At 45.9% G+C, this 20007-nt stretch overlaps 1 protein-coding gene across 1 annotated transcript in view; it reads right to left on the reverse strand.

Annotated features, from left to right (window-relative positions):
- PIEZO1 (piezo type mechanosensitive ion channel component 1) overlaps positions 1-20007 on the reverse strand; it is a gene marked incomplete in the record, with an annotated part of 321245 nt that overhangs the window by 150050 nt on the left and 151188 nt on the right. The window contains 5 exon segments of the mRNA XM_030204591.1: positions 320-410; positions 5541-5618; positions 6385-6556; positions 15487-15700; positions 16275-16458. Of these exon segments, the coding sequence (XP_030060451.1) occupies positions 320-410; positions 5541-5618; positions 6385-6556; positions 15487-15700; positions 16275-16458 (739 nt within the window).

The following is a 20007-nucleotide window of genomic DNA, read 5'->3' on the forward strand; positions in this document are numbered from 1 at the left end:
AGATGAAACAGTTGTAGACCCCCCTGACGAAGGCATAAGTGCCAAAACTTGGCAAAGTCGGGTCAACATCCAAGAAATTATTTTGTGGCAAACCTCGGCAAAGTCGGGTCAACATCCAAGAAATTATTCTGTGGCAAACCTCGAGACTGCTGCTTCTCTGGACTATCTCTGCTTTACTGTTTGTGTCGATTCTGTGATGGGTGTTGCTTCTGTTGCTATTCATTTTGGACATGGCAGCTGTGCTTTGAGACACCTCAGATTTCAACCCCAGCCTGTCACGCTTTCCACAGGCTATTTGGTTATGGGAAGCTCTGCTTACCTAGGCCTTCTTGGGATGGCTCTGCCATCACATGCACAACGCTGTGTTCAGACGCCTCTCCAGGTGCCTTATTGCTCACAGATAACATGGGCTGTAGACAAAAAAAAAAGGAAGGCAGACAGCGTGAGATATCCAGAGAAAGTATGAGAGACACAGGTGGAGGGAGAGTGGAGAAGGGAGCAGGTTGAAGTTTCAGTTATGCACCATTTCTGTGTGGAAACTGTGGATTTAAATTTGTAAATTGGCCCACGCGCATAAGGAGCACCTTTCAGGCATGCACAGGGACAAGTTCTGGACATGATTCGGGTAGTCCTTGCACTCTCAGATCGATATTCAAAGCGATTTAACCAGCCAGACACAGCTGCTGGCCAGTTAAACTGCCTGTCCAGGGCTAACCGGTCATTTTCAGCAGTTCTTAACTGGTTTGTCCTGCTGAAAATGTCCGGTTAGCACCACGTTCAAAACCAGCTATTTTGGGGGCATTCCGGGGACAGAGTCAGCACTTGGACAGTTAAGTGCTGATATTCAGAACTTACAGGAAAAGAGGAGGTGCAATCCGTCACGTAAAAGTGAGCAACAAAAAAGTGAGGTAAACTCAGCGAGGATGTTATTATTTTACTAGCAAAAAAGGTCCGTTTCTTAACGCAAGGAAACGGGCGCTAGCAATGTAATGAGTTCCTTCCATTAATGTTTCCACGGTTGTATTCTGAATATAATTGTTGTTTACATGTGTAAGATTTCTTTATATACAATATTTTTTGTGTAAACTGTGTTACAATGTGGTAAAAGATTTCCTTGTTCAGGCCCTTCAATCAGTTTAACAATCACATCAGAAGAGCTCCTTAATCGTGAGAATGCAACAGAGTTGCCCATGTGAGAGTGACTGTGTTTTACAGACAGTGTAAGAGAGAGATACACAGAGTGATTGTGTGTGTGATGTGTGTGTGTGTGATCTCTGTGTGTGTGTGTGTGTGATGTATGTGAGTGACAAAGCGAGTAAATGTTTGTCTTCCCTTCCGTTCTGTGCACTTGCCTCCACTGATGTTCGTACCTCCCTGTATATGATTGTTTGTTAGAGATTCAATCCACTCCACTTCCCTCCTCCAAGTTCCGTTCTGTCTGATTGGTTCTTCGTTCCTGTGATGTCGCGTTTGTTTGCTTGGCAACTATGCAGCATTCCGCTTCCTCGACATGAGGGCGGGGACAGTGAGAGCCAATGAAACGCTGAACTACAGACTTACAAACCCTACACTGCCACGGAGTCAGCTTCAGATTGTTGGAGGTGCTTTTTATTATATAGGATTATCCTTGTACTTTTATTTGCATATTTTTTTATCCATACATTAAACCAACGATTTTATAATACATGCATATCCAATCAGTTTGCACTTTTTAATATTTTACACAGAATTGTTTGTTCTTATTTCCATATCACCGTTTTTATTTTGTTCTACATAGACTGTCATTTTTTTTTCAAGTGTCATTACTTTTATTGTATACCATATCCATTCGTGTTTGCATTATGTTTATTTTTCTGTAGATTCATCTGACCCCTGAGGCAGGCCTTTGTGCCGAAACACGGCTGTGTCGGGTCGTCTTTTATGCTGTTGTTATTTCAAGGCTTTTGGATATCCTCGCTGAGTTTTACCTCACTTCTTTGTTTGTTTGATATTCGGTACTTATCCAGCCAAGGTAACCGCATAAATAGGAACACATAAAAGTCAGTCCTATCTTTATGCAATTCACCCTACGGGATGTCGCACGTAACCAGCTATGCTTTAGCTGGCTCCACAGACCCGGAACTTCAGTGCCGAAGCCCGGACATGGCCTGGCAATGAATTTCCGGACCTAATGCTGGTGGCAGTCCGTACAGTGCCGAATGCCGCTGGCTGAATTTCCACCCCTCTGTATTTTAGACCGGTAGGAAACTTGCCTGTGAGTATTTACACCCACTCCCGAGTCATGTTCAATGGTCGGCTAAAACTTCTTCCTCGGGCCTGAGGGAGGAATTCTGTTTTCCTCTCAGGGATTCAAAAACCACCTCAAATTGCCAAGAGTTTGAGTGTCAAGAGCTTGGCCTCCTTTATCAGTTGTCCGTGGACAGTTTTACCAAAATATGTATTTACATGTGCAAAGCCCCCGCAACGTTTTCTGTTCTAAAACATTCTTCTAATGCCTATCTTGCAAAATACACATGCGTCTTTGATAGCACTGTACATCATTTAGAAACGGTTTCACATTCATTGAGCTTTTCTAAAACATTAAGGTTTTTTGTTTTGGGGTTTGTTTGTTTTTTTAAACATATGGACCTAGACATCCCACTGCTTTTGACTCCTAACTCACCCTGTCCTTTATCCTCACCTCTTTATTCCCTTACCCCCTTAATTGTTCTGTTTACCTGTCATCTAGATTGTAAGCTCTTAGAGCAGGGACTGTCTTCTGTGTATGGTGTACAGCGCTGTGTATGCCTTGTAGTGCTATAGATAGATAGATAGATAGATAGATAGATAGATAGATAGATCGATCGATCCCATACGTTTATCCTCCCCTTAAGGTAATTTGGTCATTTTATCCTTTTCTCCAGATGTTAGTAGAAGAACCTAAACTTGCTAGAAATGCTGAAAATCATTGGCCCTACAGGTAAACTTAGAAAAGACCAAAATGTTCCTTTTCCACAAAAAAGGCAAACAACCCCCAACCTTGCAGTGCGGACAATATAACTGAATGCAATGGATGGGTTATCGGTTTTCTGCCCTACGAGGTCCATTTTTAAACCTAACTCGGGCAATTATCTGATTCAATCGGCCCAGTTAAAAACTCTTCCTCCGTGCACAAATCATAGATTTAGGTGAACAGTCAACTGAAAACCCAGCTGATTAGGAAGCGATTAAGAGGCAGATGCAGCAACCAAACGTAAAAAAATCTAAATCGTTAAAGTCCCTAACGATTTTAAAATAACGAAAAATGCACCAAAAAAAAAAGTCACACATGCTGAGATCGGTATTGAAACGTACAATGTACCAAAGAATCACAATACACATCGTTAATCGGCCCCCAAATCATGCGCAGAGCAGCCAAGCGTTATGTTAGCTGCTCTGCGCATGCCACAAACAGTCAAAACACAGTCAAATCACAAGCACATGGCTCCCAAATCAAATCAAAACAAAAATAAAAAAAAGGGTTGGGAGGGGGCAAGGGCGCTCATCAGGAGCGTCCTGTACGGACGGCCTTGCCCCCCCCCCCCCCCCGCTGCTCGCCACTTTCCGCCGCTCCCCCCACCCCGAAAAAGCAAAATGCTAGCTGCCCCGGTCCCCCTCCCTTCCTCAGTACTCTCTCACCTCAGCTCCGCCTCCCGACATCCTCCGTCCTGTGCCCCGCCCCCTTTTGGGGTCGTCGCCGCCATTCCCCTCCTCCATCGGGCCCCCCTCCCTCTTACCGGGCCCGTGCAGCGCCTCTCTCCTCTGTCCGAAGGCGCTGCACGGGCAAGAAGAAAGCTGATGGCTGCCTTCGCCCAGCTTCGATGGCGCGTCTTTCTCCTGCTGGGCCCGCCCCTGTCTGACGTCAGTAACCTAAGTAGGTCCTGCACGGGCCCGGTAAGAGGGAGGGGGGCCCGATGGAAGAGGGGAATGGCGGCGACGACCCCAAAAGGGGGCGGGGCACAGGACGGAGGATGTCGGGAGGCGGAGCTGAGGTGACAGAGTAGTGAGGAAGGGAGGGGGACCGGGGCTGCTCGAATTTTGCTTTTTCGGGGTGGGGGGAGCGGCGGAAAGTGGCGAGCAGCGGGGGGGGGGGGGGGGCAAGGCCGTCCGTACAGGACGCTCCTGATGAGCGCCCTTGCCCCCTCCCGATCCTTTTTTTATTTTTATTTATTTTTGTTTTTCTGACGTCCTTTGGACCAATCACAGCGCTTTTAGCTCTGCTAATGCGCTGGGATTGGCTCAAAGTTTGTTTATTTTTTCTCTTAATGATTTTTCCTGCCACAGAGCTGACCTAACGAGTGGTCCAGACCTCTCGTTAGTTTTCCTGCCTTTTTCCTGCGTAAAGGCAATCGGAAAAGGTTAGTGCATGTCGTTTCAATGGGGTTTTCACACTAATTGCTCATCTCCATTCCGTTTTCGTTAGCTGCTGGCTTCCTCGGTAAAAGCCCTTTGATGCATGCAACGGATCAAATTTTCCTCGTTGGAGAGTCATTAAAGGCTCATTTAGCTTTCGTGCATCTGCCTCTTAATATTCCCCCCCAGAGATAACCGTCTGCGTTTAGCTGGTTCTCTTACTCCCTCAGCGAGTCTTTGAACTCCTACCTCTGAGTTACTCTTATGCAATTCTGGAGCAAAGTATCTGAGGACCCTGCAAGATCATTTTTCAGCCAGGCTGGATTTTCACAGATCTAAGGCAAAGCTCTCACCAGAGGGCTTCTCTACTCTGCCCAATCTATGTCAGGGTATTGCCCAGGATTTACTGTCCTAAACTTCCCACTCACTGCTTGTGATCAGAAACCCCGGTAGCCCGAAGCCACCCGCATTCCTCTTTCAAACAGTACTCCACTGGTTTATCAGCTTTTCTGCTTTCACAGCCACTTAAAGTTAACTGGGCTTCCCGTCACTAAATACGACTGGTTCTGCCTCAGCTTTCAACCCCTGCATACAGCTGTCCCTCCAACTCTGAAATGGCCCAGCAGAATTTCCACACTGTGGCACAGAGGCATTCACCTTTATTATTATTATTATTCTTTATTTAAATTACTCACCTTTTCTAAACCAGAGCACACAATTTCCTGTCCTGGAGGACTTATTAGCTAAGCTGTATCTGAAGCAATAAAGGATGAAGTTATTTGTCCAAGGTGTCAAAACGTAGGATTTGGGCCCTGGCATCCTGGTTCTCAGCCACTTCTCTAACCACTAAACTACTCCTCCTTCTTCTGTTGCTACCAGCAGACAGGGGCTAAGTTTGATTTTGTTCATTGTAATTTTCAGGAGGTCCTGAGAGGCATAATCAAGATTTATATTCTCAGGAAGGGAACAAGAACAGATCAATCAGCCACGATGCTTTCAGCTCCCCAGCACCCCAAGACAAACAGATCTTAAGGATTTGTAGTGGTTTTAACTGGTAAGCGAATGGTCTGTAAGTGCATGAGAGGTGAGTGCAGCATACTTGCTCTTGGGGTTCAGCACTTCCTGCATCTGCCCCTGACTCTGTACATTGTTGTCTCACCACTTCTCACCTTGTTTTCTTCTGTCATGCTGTTCCCTTCCAACGGTGTTAGCTCCAACTCTGGCTGCATTGTTCCAGCACCTTCCTTCTAAAAAACAACAAAACACAATTTCTCAGAAGTAAGGCTACCGGTAACAGGAGAACACTTAGAGGGTAGGAACCCCTAAGTCAGAGAAGAAGTGAGACCCCAGTTCACTGGGATCTGCTCAGAGGGTAGGAGAGGTCCCAACTTATGGGGGAATTGCTGAGTCAAGACTAGGGGAGATTCCACATCAATCTGCTTAGTCAGAGGGTAGAACAGGGTGGCAACCAGGTTCCTCGAGGATCACAACCTAGTTGGGTTTTCAAGATTTCCACAATGAATATGCATGACATCGATTTGCATGTACTACTTCCATATTCATTGTGGGAATCTTGAAAACCCAACTGAGTTGTGTCCTTTGAGGACTGTGGTTGCCTTCCCCTGGCGTAGGAGAAGACCCCGGCTCTTGGGAATGTGCTCAGAGGATAAGAGACCTCAGCTCAGTCAGAAAGTAGGAGATGAACCGGCTCTTGAGATCTTCTCAGTCAAAGGATAAAGGAGACCCCAACTCTTGGAATGAGTTCCAGGCTACCTTTGATCAGTCAGAGGGTAGAAGACTACCCCGGCTCTTAGGGTTGTGCTCAGTCAGAGGGTAGGGGAGACCCCTGCTCAGAGAGTAGGAGAAGATCCTTGCTCTTGGGGGTCTGCTCACCCTGCTCTCAAGGAACCATTTGGAGGAGCTGGGAGATGACAGTCTACGGGAAATCATTAGTCAGACTGCAGAGGAGACCTAAGATGATTTCTCAGCCTTCCTTGAGGTCTCTGTGCTCACCAGCCCAGGGACGTTCCATTTCCTCAGTTTCAGGAGGGAGGTGATGGTGAGGTAGAGGAGTAACAGGATACCGGGGTTCACATAAACCGGCCACTCGTGGTTCACGTTCAGGATCAGCTCATCCTGACTTGTACAGTTTGTCTGCCAAATGATGTCTTTCAACCCAAACACTCTGCAAAATCAGAATAAGATGTGATTTTATTTATTTATTTTATTGCATTTGTATCCCACATTTTCCCACCTATTTGCGGGCTCAGTGTGGCTTACAATACATTGGGAATGATGGAAGTACAATTTGTTACAACACAATTATGGTTACATTGTGAGGAGTTAAGTTAAAACAAGGTCTAGGTATCGTTAAGGGGAATAAAACAGTGGAGAAGAACGACTGAACAATAGAAGAACAACGGATACTGATAGGGCAACAGAACATTAGCAGGAGAACGTTCCGGCTTAATATATATATTTTTTTACCTGTAAAATTAAGGTTTCAATGTGTTAAAGTTACGGGGGAATAATACAGAGGAGAATGTATTGATGCATTGAATGTATTGATCACAGGGGTCCGTGTATATTTCAGTCATACGGAGGGCAAGTCCACATGTAATAAAATAACCCAATACTGCATCACACTGGCATTAATCTGCAATCTAGAAACCCTGTGAAGCAGAAATTAAGAGGTGCTGAGAGAGGACCTGCTGAGGGAAGGAAAACTTCAAAACTTCACTGGAGTATCTTACCTGCTGGGAAAATGAATTCAAACTTGGGAAAAGGTACACTTGGGGTTAAATGTGGAGGAGTATCCTAGTGGTTAGTGCAGTGGACTTTGATCCTGGGGAACTGGGTTCGATTCCCACTGCAGCTCCTTGTGATTCTGGGCAAGTCACTTAACCCTCCATTGCCCCTGGTACAAAATAAGTACCTGAATATATGTAAACCACTTTGAATGTAGTTGCAAAATACCACAGAAAGGTGGTATATCAAGTCCCATTTCCCTTTTTAAAAAATTGCTCTGCTTATTTAGCAAAGTCAGTTTAGACAATTATGTAGCCTTTAACGTCTCTGTTAGGGTTTCATTTTAGAGTTTAGTTTAGTTTTTTTAGGTAGCATTTTAGAGCTTAGCATAACATCAGTTTAGAGCACAGATACCAGTTGAGGGAAGCCTCTGTTTGGTGTTTAATTCCCTCCTACCCTTCTCAAGGCTGATCCAGAGCTGCCAAGTTACCCATTCCAGGAGGGAGACTTTTTGGTCAGTCCTGCTTTTAAACTTACATCCCAAAGCTGTGTAGTATTTGAAGTCCATGATTCTCTCTATTGAAGCCGGTGCTGCCGGTCCCATAATGCACCAGGATGAGGTTGTCAGAAATCCAGGACCGGCCAAAATAAAAGTCTCCCTCCTGGAATGGGTAACTTGGCAGCTCTGCTGATCTTTGATTTAATTTCCTTTTATGTCATTTATTTAAATCTATAAGAATTGGGACCTCAATTTGGCTCCTGGACAGGACCCTTGAGATAGCAAAGGACACCTCAGAGATCACACTCATGGCCTGGGGGGAAAGGTCTCAGCTGTCCTTAATGGCTGGCTTGAGAGACTGTGACTGCAGCGTTCTGGAGGGAGCCCTGAGGTGCAGCCCCAGGCTGAAGACTGTCGGTGTATAAACTGGTGCAAAATAATTTGGGAGGGAATATAAGGACAGGGAGAAGCATTCATGGGTAGCAGTGAATGAAGGGAAATGGGACTGGGACTTGATATACCGCTTTTCTGTGGTATTTTGCAACTACATTCAAAGCGGTTTACATATATTCAGGTACTTATTTTGTACCAGGGGCAATGGAGGGTTAAGTGACTTGCCCAGAGTCACAAGGAGCTGCAGTGGGAATTTAACCCAGTTTCCCAGGATCAAAGTCCGCTGCATTAACCACTAGTCTACTTGTCCACTGGCAACATTCCATGTAGAATCTCAAATAGTAGCAACCACTAGGCTACTCTTCCACTCCTTGGGATTCCGGAATCTTGCTATTCTTTGGGGTTCTACATGGAATGTTGCTAGTGGAATAGCAGTTTCCCAGGATCAAAGTCCGCTGCATTAACCACTAGTCTACTTGTCCACTGGCAACATTCCATGTAGAATCTCAAATAGTAGCAACCACTAGGCTACTCTTCCACTCCTTGGGATTCCGGAATCTTGCTATTCTTTGGGGTTCTACATGGAATGTTGCTAGTGGAATAGCAACATTAACATTCCCTGTAGAATCTCAAATAGTAGCAACCACTAGGCTACTCTTCCACTCCTTGGGATTCCGGAATCTTGCTATTCTTTGGGGTTCTACATGGAGTGTTGCTACTCTTTGAGATTGTGCCTGGAATCTTGTTAATGGCACTTGATATACTGCCTTTCTGAGGTTTTTGCAACTACATTCAAAGTGGTTTACATATATTCAGGTACTTATTTTGTACCAGGGGCAATGGGGGGTTAAGTGACTTGCCCAGAGTCACAAGGTGCTGCAGTGGGAATCAAATCCAGTTCCCTAGGATCAAAGTCTATTGCACTAACCTCTAGGCTACTCCTCCACTAGCAACATTCCCTGTAGAATCTCAAATAGTAGCAACCACTAGGCTACTCTTCCACTCTTTGGGATTCCGGAATCTTGCTATTCTTTGGGGTTCTACATGGAATGTTGCTACTCTTTGAGATTGTGCCTGGAATCTTGTTAATGGGACTTGATACACTGCCTTTCTGAGGTTTTTGCAACCACATTCAAAGCGGTTTACATATATTCAGGTACTTATTTTGTACCAGGGACAATGGAGAGTTAAGTGACTTGCCCAGAGTCACAAGCAGCTGCAGTGGGAATCAAACTCAGTTCCCCAGGATCAAAGTCCACTGCACTAACCACTAGGCTACTCCTCCACTCATTCTACCAATAAGAGCCAACCTCATCAGTGATGTCACAATGGCTTGATTGCTTGATACTTGGCTCACTTCTGATATTGTGATGTCATAAGGGAAATGGGAGTTGATACACTGCCTTTCTGAAGTTTTTGCAACCACATTCAAAGCGGTTTACATATATTCAGGTACTTATTTTGTACCAGGGGCAATGGAGAGTTAAGTGACTTACCCAGAGTCACAAGGAGCTGCAGTGGGAATCAAACTCAGTTCCCCAGGATCAAAGTCCACTGCACTAACCACTAGGCTACTCCTCCACTAGCAACATTCCATGTAGAAGCCTGCCTTGCAGTTGCTGTCGGGAAACGGACCATATCTAATTGGCTAGCAGATTGCATTTCCTTCACTTATGCCCAAGCTGGGCTGACTTTAGAGGGCCATGTCACGGCTCATAATGTTGGAGCCATGGCTGCATCAGTGGCTCATCTGAGGTCAGCCACTATTGAAGAGATCTGCAAGGCTGCGACGTGATCATCAGTCCACACATTCACATCTCACTACTGCCTTCAGCAGGATAGCCGACGCGACAGTCGGTTTGGGCAGTCGGTGCTGCAGAATCTGTTTGGGTTTTAGAATCCAACTCCAACCCCCTAGGCCTATTTTTATTCTGTTCCAGGCTGCACTCTCAGTTAGATATTTCTTGTTTCAGGTCAATTTTTGTTATGTCCTCGCCGTTGCGAGGCCCAATTGACCAATGTTTCTTGTTTTGGGTGAGACTGGGGGCTAGGGATACCCCACATGTGAGAATATCAGCCTGCTTGTCCTCGGAGAAAGCGAAGTTTCTTACCTGAAGTAGGTATTCTCCGAGGACAGCAGGCTGCATATTCTCACAAACCCTCCCACCTCCCCTTTGGAGTTGCTTTTCTTTCATCTTTTGGATTCAACTGAGGAGCGTGTCCGCGCGGCGAGCGGGGAAACGTGCACACGCATGCGCGATGGGATCGTCTCGCGCTCTGGAAGAGACTTTTGAGATTTTGCTAGAAAAGGCCAACGTGATATATACCACTTTTCTGTGGTATTTTGCAACTACATTCAAAGTGGTTTACATATATACATGTACTTATTTTGTACCTGGGGCAATGGAGGGTTAGGTGACTTTGCAGACATCTGTAGGACATAGAGGATTATAGCCTCCCTGTGGAGAGTCCCAATTCATAGGTGGATTGGGAGGGAAAGGGAAATGGGACTTGACATACCGCCTTTCTGAGGTTTTTGCAACTACATTCAAAGCGGTTTACATATATTCAGGTACTTATTTTGTACCAGGGGCAATGGAGGGTTAAGTGACTTGCCCAGAGTCACATGGAGCTGCAGTGGAAATTGAACCCAGTTCCCCAGGATCAAAGTCCGCTACACTAACCACTAGGCTACTCCTCCACTCCTGATACAACCATGGCTAGGTTCTGGCACCAACTCGAAGCCTAAAGGGGCAGGAGGGAACTGCTGAGTCTAAAAGAGAGTGCATGCTGCCCACGAGGCAGAGGTTAACTGAAACAGGGTATAGAGAGGAAAAGTAGGGTCACAGGGTATCAGCAGTTCAGGAAGAGGAACCTTCTCGCAGTCTCAGAGTCCCTGCACTCGTCTGCTACTGGTACCCCTGCCATCAACCCCGGCCTGGCTACAGCGCTACCCTAAACATCATCATGTCACACTTTCCCCAACTAAAGAGTTCAAAGCAAGTCATAACAAGTTACAGTCTACATTGATACATACGCGAGATAAGGAGGGGCAGTAGGTAAGGGAGGAGAGGGGACACATTGCCTCAGATGCATGGCAGCAGCCTACAGTCCTGGCTCACACCTTACCCCCTAACCTTCTGAAGTGCTCCCATGAGGATGCAGTGCTTCAAAAAGGTGTTCAAAGCGGCTTTTCCCCTGCAATACACTGCAGAAAAGCTAAGCCTTTATTTCATTATTCCATTCAACTGACCACTGATCAGGGCGGTTTATAATCAAACACTGAGGCTTTGCATAACCAAACCTGGCCATTGTCACTTCAGAGAAAACTGTCCTAAAGTCATCCCATTCCTTTACAGAACTCCCATTGTGTCTCCAGTGGGGTTTTTTTTCTCCTCCCTAGGGCTCATTGTGCTGCTGGCAGGTACAAACCCTGTATCTATTTGCTTAAGAAGAAGCCAGCAATGAAATCACCAAGTGCAAACACCACATGAAGGACTTGGGCCTGGTCACACAGAACCAGTTGGGTCCCTTTCTCCTGTCTCCTTCCTGTGATATCTTTGGCTGTCATTTGCAATGTTCTGTTACTACAAAGATCTTCATGAGATAGGAACATTGACTTTCCTGGGAACACAGCTGCCACTCCTGTGTTCTTACCACCCCTTTTATGTTCAAACTAGTAAAAAAGGCCCGTTTCTGACACAAATGAAACGGGCGCTAGCGAGGTTTTCCTCGGAGTGTGTATGTTTGAGAGAGTGTATGTGAGAGTGACTGTGTGTGAGAGAGAGAGTGAATAAGCGAGTGTGTGTGTGTGTGAGAGAGAGAGAGAGTGAGTCTGGGTGCGAGTGTGTCTGTGAGAGAGCGAGTGTGTGTATGAGAATGAGAGTGTGTGCAAGTGCATATGTGAGACAGTGTGAGAGAGAGAGAGTGTGTTTAACACACAGTGTGTGCGAGAGAGAGAGAGAGAGAGAGAGAGAGTGTGAGACACAGACTCTCTGTGAGACTGTGTATGAGACCAAGAGAGTGTGTGAGTGACTCTGTGACACATAGAGAGTTTATGTGATACAGTGTGAGACATAGAGTGTGTGACAGACAGTGTGTGAGAGTGAGAGAGAGAAAGACACTGACTGTGAGAGAGAGAATGTGTGTTTCACACAGATACAGTGTGTGCGTGAAAGAGAGTGTGTGTGAGACACAGACTCTCTGTGAGACTGAGTGTATGAGACCAAGAGAGTGTGTGAGTGACTGTGTGGCACACAGAGAATGAATGTGATACAGTGTGAGACATAGAGTGTGTGAGAGACAGTGTGTGAGAGTGAGAGAGAGAGTGTGTGTGACAGAGATACCTCCCCACCCTCCTCTCTGGTGTCAGGCCCCCCCTCCCTCCCTCTCTCTGGTGTCTGAGCATTACTGTGCAGGACGCTGAGCTCTGGCTGTGCTTCAAGGAACTGACCAATCCTATTTAATAGAATGCACCTCCAACGTTCTGAAGCCGAGAAACCTCGTGTGGTTGGTCACTTCTGCTTGTGACGAACCCGGAAGTACGTGATGTCAATTCAGGAGATGGATACAGAGAGCAGGAATGCCTCAGCCATGCAGTCAGCTTCAGAATGTTGGAGGTGCCTTTTATTATATAGGAAAGGAACTGACCAATCCTATTTAATAGAATGCATCTCCAACATTCTGAAGCCGAGAAAGCTCGTGTGGTTGGTCACTTCTGCTTGTGACGAACCCGGAAGTATGTGATGTCAATTCAGGAGACTGATACAGAGAGCAGGAATGCCTCAGCCATGCAGTCAGCTTCAGAATGTTGGAGGTGCGTTTTATTATATAGGACATCCTTTATTGAAACCTTTAGAACTTACAAAGATGGAAGGTGTACAGCAATGATTAACAACGCACACGGACACCAGCAACAGGACATCTTCACTGGAGGTCCTTAGGAATGAGCGGAGCCGGCAACACTGCTTGCTGTGTCTGACCCAGATCCCCATAATCCGTGGATGGAAGTGAGGCAACACCTCCCTGCACACACAGTGGGCCAACGAACAACTAGCAGCATTCGCAGCTACCAGTAGAGGCACCTCCGCACAAGTGGTCCCCAGAAATGACTGAAGCCAGCGGCACCACTTGCCGCTGCTGACCCAAATCCCCCATCAATCTGCCGGTAACGGTACAGCGTTATTCCCCAACACCGACAACAGGAACAGAGTGGACATGTATCGCAGCCACACGGTACAGCCCCCGTACACAGACCACTGGCTCTGGATCGGTGGGACCAGCTGAGGGACGTTCAACGATGGAGCGAGCCTGATCTCAGATTCCGCACTGACCAGCCAGACCGTTACAGCATCATCTCCCAGCACCAACAACGCCGACGGAGGGGGAGACAAGGTTCATGGCCACACGGCACTAACACCAGGCGCAAGCCCCAGAATCAGAGAACGACGTGGTTGGATGCAAGAATTCGGATGGCATGCTGTGATTCCACAGGCCCCCACAGGTGCGGCCAACTGGACCTTGCCGGGCCCAGTGCAGGTCGCCTCAGATGCAGACTGCTGAAGCCACCCGGTGCAACGTTACCGCTCCAACGGTTCCATATAACACATCGGCCACAGACACGGGCTGCTGCCCATCCCCTTCAGAACCCGGGCAAACCTGTAATCTGTTGGATCAGAACGCAACGCATCTAGAGCACACCGGAACCTCTGCACGCCATACGCCACCTTCAGATCCAAATGCGAAGCAAAGTGCACACCATAAAACTCTTCCTAGGACGTTATGTCCTAACACTAACACCACAACAGGAGCCCTACCACAAGACGACCACAACATTATGCTCTCTTGTCTTCAAAAAACTACATCTTCAGAAGGTCTTGTTTCCTATGGCCTTCTGAAACTCTAAAATCTAGAACCTCCTCCTTCCCTCTCCCAAATAAAAGGGATCTAAGTAAAACCACTGATCTATATCATAAAGTGTTTAGAATTAAGCTTCTCCCAAGTGGGGCCAAGTGCCTGCACATAATACGACTGGGGAGCCTCGTGCCTCCCAGGCAATCAACAAAATGTAGTTGATGTCTCCATTTCCAATAATCTGGGGATGTAACCGTTACCCAAGATTGCAAAATACATTTACATTGAAGAATATTACCACCCTTTTTAGCCCTCGCTCTGCACACTGAGCTAATGGAAAGATGTTCCCAAGGTTGGTCTCAGAAAAAGAGCCAAATTAGTTTAGAGAGATCTCTCCCTGGTGACCAAACGGTTACACAATGGAGAAGAAATCACTACAGCAAGTTGTATTCTCTGTAAAGTGCAACTTTGGTCCTTATTTTCTAACACCTGTTACTCTGTCTTATCTCTCTATATGTTTTATCTTTGCTTACATCCTATGCTGTCTATTAAAATGCTTTATTGCGCATAGTGTTGACACTATAACTTAACATACAATGGGGATCATTTTCAAAGCTCTTAGACTTACAAAGTTACATAGGTAACCATGTAACAAAGAGTGGAGGAGTATCCTAGTGGTTAGTGCAGTGGACTTTGATCCTGGGGAACTGAGTTCGATTCCCACTGCAGCTCCTTGTGACTCTGGGCAAGTCATTTAACCCTCCATTGCCCCTGGTACAAAATAAGTATCTGAATATATGTAAACTGCTTTGAATGTAGTTGCAAAAACCTCAGAAAGGCGGTATATCAAGTCCCAGTTCCCTATTTGAGATTCTAAATGGAATGTTGCTACTATTTGTAGATTCTACATGGAATGTTGCTACTATTGGAGATTCTGTTGCTACTATTTGAGATTCTGTACGTGCGGGACCTCAGATTCTTAGAAACAGAAGCTTGCGTGGCCGCATTGGTGATCTGCAAGGGCAGGCTTCTACATGGAATGTTGCGAGTGGAGGAGTAGCCTAGTGGTTAATGCAGCAGATTCTGATTCTGGGGAACTGGGTTCGATTCCCACTGCAGCTCCTTGTGACTCTGGGCAAGTCACTTAACCCTCCATTGCCCCAGGTACAAAATAAGTACCTGACTTATCTAAACTGCTTTGAATGTAGTTGCAAAAACCTCAGAAAGGCGGTATATCAAGTCCCATTTCCCTTTCCCCTTCCCTTTGAAATATGCTTCTATGCCAGTGGTTCCCAAACCTGGTCCTGGAGGCACCCCAGCCAGTCAGGTTTTCAGGATATCCACAATAAAAATTCATGAGAGAGATTTGCATGCAGTGGAGACAGTGCATGTAGATCTCTCTCATGAATATTCATTGTGGATATCCTGAAAACCTGACTGGCTGGGGTGCCTCCAGGATCAAGTTTTGGAACCACTGCTCTATGCCATACCTTGTAGTGTCATTTGAATATTTTTACTGCTCTAATTGTCTATTGTATGTGTTTGACTTATTCTTGCTAAATACCACCTCCAGAGGCTTTCTTAAAAAAAAAAAAAAAACCAATAAATAAATACATACATACCTTGCCCAGATGCTCTCTGGTGGAAGTATCTGCTGTATGAAAGGCGTCTGGTAGCTATACAGACAGATCAGGTGACCCCCAGCGAAGAACGCCACCAACACACAAACTACATTGAAGCCCACGTGACTAATGGGAAAATGACATGCCCACCACGTGCAAATACCAATGAAGAAAAGGTAATAGACACCAGATAAAGCCGATGGGAGGGTGATGCCTTTGGAAGAAGAGAAAGACAAGATTACTCAACAAAATAACACTGTAACAAATCAACCGTCCAACAATATCAAGAACCAGCATATTAACTCTTTATCATATTACTTAGCTCTCAAAGCAGCCAGTCAGCTCCCCATCCGACAACACGCTCAATCAACCAGTACATTATCCATCACCACTGTCAACCGTCACCAAGCACACCATCCATCAACACCATCGCCCCTTCCATCACTGTCAGTTAGAGTATCATTGATCAACAACGTTAGCATTGTCTTGGTCAATTAGCATTGTCTTGCAACATACCCTGGGATCTGGTTCAGATGAACACATTTAAGCCTTCTCTTTATTATCAAACTCCCTCGTTACCCATCACTTTCACTTGTAACATAGGTATTGGAATGGTACCAGTTTCAAGGTGGTAAGAGATTTCCTAGGATTTTCTCTCTAGCTGTCCTATTAGACCAGCTCCAAGGAAGAGGAGGGGCAGAGGAAATCTCAGCCCTCAGTTCTATTAGAGGAGTCCTGGTGTGTTGAGCAGTCATTTCCCCACCAGTATCAGTCCCTGTATACAGCACCTGCAAGAGCCAGGAGGAGGATAGTGAAAAACGTCCCCATGGCCTTCAGCAGCCTGTCCGCCGTCACCCGTAGCCGAGCTGTCAGCTGCACCGCTTGCTGGGGTGCCACGGATTCTTTTTCATCTTCCTCTTCATCCTCATCACAGTATGTTTCACCCTGGTCCTCGGGCTCTTCCTCCTCTCCCTGCAGGAAACAAAAACCCGGAAGATCAGAATATGCATGCATACAGCTAAACTCGATTATACTCCATGTGGAAACTCAACAGAGTAAAACCTTTCTTCCCCAGGGCCATTTTTCGTAACCTGGTACAGTCAATGGTACTAAGCCACCTGGACTGTTGTAATGCCCTCTACGTAGGATGTAAAGAACAGACCATCAAGAAACTTCAAACAGCCCAGAATACCGCAGCCAGACTCATATTTGGAAAAACAAAATATGAAAGTGCAAAACCCCTAAGAGAGAAACTACACTGGCTCCCACTCAAAGAACATATCACGTTCAAGATCTGTACGATTGTTCACAAAATCATTTACGGAGATGCCCCAACCTACATGCTAGACCTCGTGGACCTGCCACCCAGAAATGCTAAAAGATCTGCCCGCACATTTCTTAATCTGCACTTCCCCAGCTGTAAAGGATTAAAATACAGACTACATGAGCACGCAGCTGTGGAATGCATTACCAACTAACTTGAAAACTATTAACGACATCACTAACTTTCGCAAATCTCTGAAAACCTCTCTCTTCAACAAGGCCTATCACAAGAATCCATAGTTTAACTATAATACATCACCACCTCACCCTTAGTCTGAATATCTTCACTCTATAATTGTCTGCCTAGCTCTTTTTGTCATCCTTGACTCTTTGTTACATCTACTGTATCTTCTACCCTGTAAAGGCGATGCCATAACAGGTTTCTGTAAGCCACATTGAGCCTGCAAATAGCTGGGAAGTGCAATAAAATAAAATAAACATACATATGTGCACAGACGGCCAGTAGATAACAGGGATTCTAATGGTTCCTTCTTCCTAACTGGTGGCTTCTGCTCTCTCTGATACGCGACATAAGGCGTTTCATAAAATACTACAAGATTGAACTGGGGAAATCCAATGGGCTCATAGGAGCCAGCTCTGTGGGTGCTTGAGCACCCCTAGTACTGAACAAACTCCTTGATGGTGTCCAGGGATGCGTAATTTTTATTGGGTTTAGCACCCCCTAATCATTCTGAAAAGCTGGCTCCTATGAATGGGCTGTGAGACTTATGGAGTCATTAATTCTAGTCAACAAAAAAGCGAGGTGGATACAAGGAGGTTATGAAGAAGTCTTTATTATAAACAAGTGGAGAAACAATCCGACATGGCCGTGTTTCGGCACAAGGCCTGCCTCAGGGGTCTAGTAGATCTCTAGTGTTATGGCAAAGCATTTGACAAAAGAATATTGTCAACATCCAAGCCATTAATTCCATAATCGTGCAAATATGCTAAACTGCAAACTTTTGCATCACCCGCGTCACTAACCCCAGTTGGTTGGACAGGTTCTGCAGTTTAGACTACTCACGGTTATGTGAGGTTGTTCCTCCTTTCCGCTCCTGTCATTAATTCTAGAGCACAAGAGTGTGTGTGTGTGTGAGAACAGGGATTAACATTTACATAGATGACTCTAGTACTCTAGAAGAGTTTCTTTCAACATTTGGGGGGAAAAAAAGGGTTCCTTGGTTGACCTGGAAGCTCAAGGGCTAAGACAGTGCCGTGTGCTGCCAGAGGGAAGACCTGGGCTGTATTTGTAGGTCAGGTCTTCTGTTATCCATGCCAGCCAGAATGCTGTGGGGACAACTTTCACAGCCAAACCAGGTTCCATTGGAAGCCTCGATCTGCAGCCAAGGGCCATCGCTGTAACGGCTGGGCTTGGTGGAGGCTTAACAACAGGAGTAGTAATCCCCTGGTAGTCATGAACGAAGATCACGGCACCATAGCCCAAGAGAGACTGGGTCCGACTGAGTAGAAACACAAAAGTACAGGTGGACACTGCCAAGGCAGTAAAAGGAGCTCTCTTAAAAATAGATACATGGCAGGACTCAGCAGTCTAGGAATTTCTGGTTTTCTGTGACTCTTCCCAAGACTGTAATTATGAAGCTGATTTTACAGTCCGTGTTTAGCCAAACTCATGCAGGAAGTTGTTTGGTCAATTTTTAGCTCTGCTGGTCTTGCGAACCACTTCAGATTCCTACAGCAGCAGGATTGCAAAGGTCTGCAAATAGGCACATTCTGCGGGCGCTCCGGTACCTGCAGTACCCCTGCAGCGAGTTTCTAGAGCATGCAGGGTCACATGATACACGCTGTGGGGACAGAACTATAAAGATTAGGTGCCAAGCTGTAGCGCACCACGTGCTAATTCTCTGACAGCATCTGGATGTCCAGATTCCATTATAGAACACTCGCTTAAGCCAGCGTTTACAGATCAACATTTAAGCGCACCTAATTGCGCCATGTTAATAGTGGACATAAAAGCATGCATCTAAATGCAGCACTTTAGTACATAACTTACAGCATTCCGTAAATTATGCATGTAAATGTGAGACCTGCCCATGTACGTTTACAATTATGCACCAAGGGCTAGATTCTATATATTTCTGCGCTATTCTTTAAGCAGTGGCATAGCGAGGGCGGTTGCCACCCGGGGTGGTTCGCCGCTGCCCCCAGGTGCAGAATGACACTCCCCCTTGGCGCATCAATCCCCCCCCTCGGCGCATCAAACAAGGCCCCCCCGAGTGCATTCTTGCCTGGCGTGTGCACGCCGCTGGGGGGGTGTCGGTTCCGCTGGTTCCCTGCTCCCTCTGCCCCAGAACAAGAAGTAACCTGTTCCGGGGCAGAGGGAGCAGGGACACAGCGGAGCCGACACCTCCCCAGCGGCGTTCACCCGGGGCGGACCGCCCCCACCGCCCCACCCTTGCTACGACACTGTCTATAAGCCATGCTTGAAGCTCAGCATGGTTATAAAATAGCACTTGTGCCCGGGAATCACACCCATTTTTAAGTGCGGCCATTCGCAGCAACTGAAACATGGTGCAAATGTATGCATATCCCCCCCCCCCCCTTATTCTATAACAACATATGTAAATTTTAGGACCGCCCTCATTACACCCATGACCTGCCCATTTCTGCGCCTTTTCCTGATCACGCGTAAAAAATTTAAGGCATGGAACTTGTACCTAAATTTACATGCGTAAATGCCAATTAAATCTAATTAGTGCTGATAATTGCTAGTTAAAAAGGCAATTATTGGCACTAATTAGCTATTTCAATTCAAATTGTGTGCGCAATTTTCAGCAACTTTTCTAGAATTAGGGGGTAAGCATGTTGTGCACCTATGGTATAGAATACCGCTAAGCACACAGCTAGCGCTTACAGGTATAACTAAGGGAATAAATAGAAATAAATCAAAACAGAGAAAAGAAAATAAGATGGTACCTTTTTTATTGGCCAAACAATACATTTTTTGATTAGCTTTCGAAGGCAGCCCTTATTTTCCTTATTTTCTTTTCCGTGTTTTGATTTATTTCTATTTTATTACCTTTAAAAGTGTCCTAACAAGGCTAAAACACAACTTTACTCATGCAAAACTAAAAAATCCACACATTTAATTTAGTTTTGCGTGAGTAAAGTGGTGTGGTAGCCGTGTTAGTCCACAAAACACCCCACAAAATCTGCACGATCTAAACCTCCACTACCCAA

This window comes from Microcaecilia unicolor, chromosome 5, assembly GCF_901765095.1.
Source record: "Microcaecilia unicolor chromosome 5, aMicUni1.1, whole genome shotgun sequence".
NCBI lineage: Eukaryota > Metazoa > Chordata > Amphibia > Gymnophiona > Siphonopidae > Microcaecilia > Microcaecilia unicolor.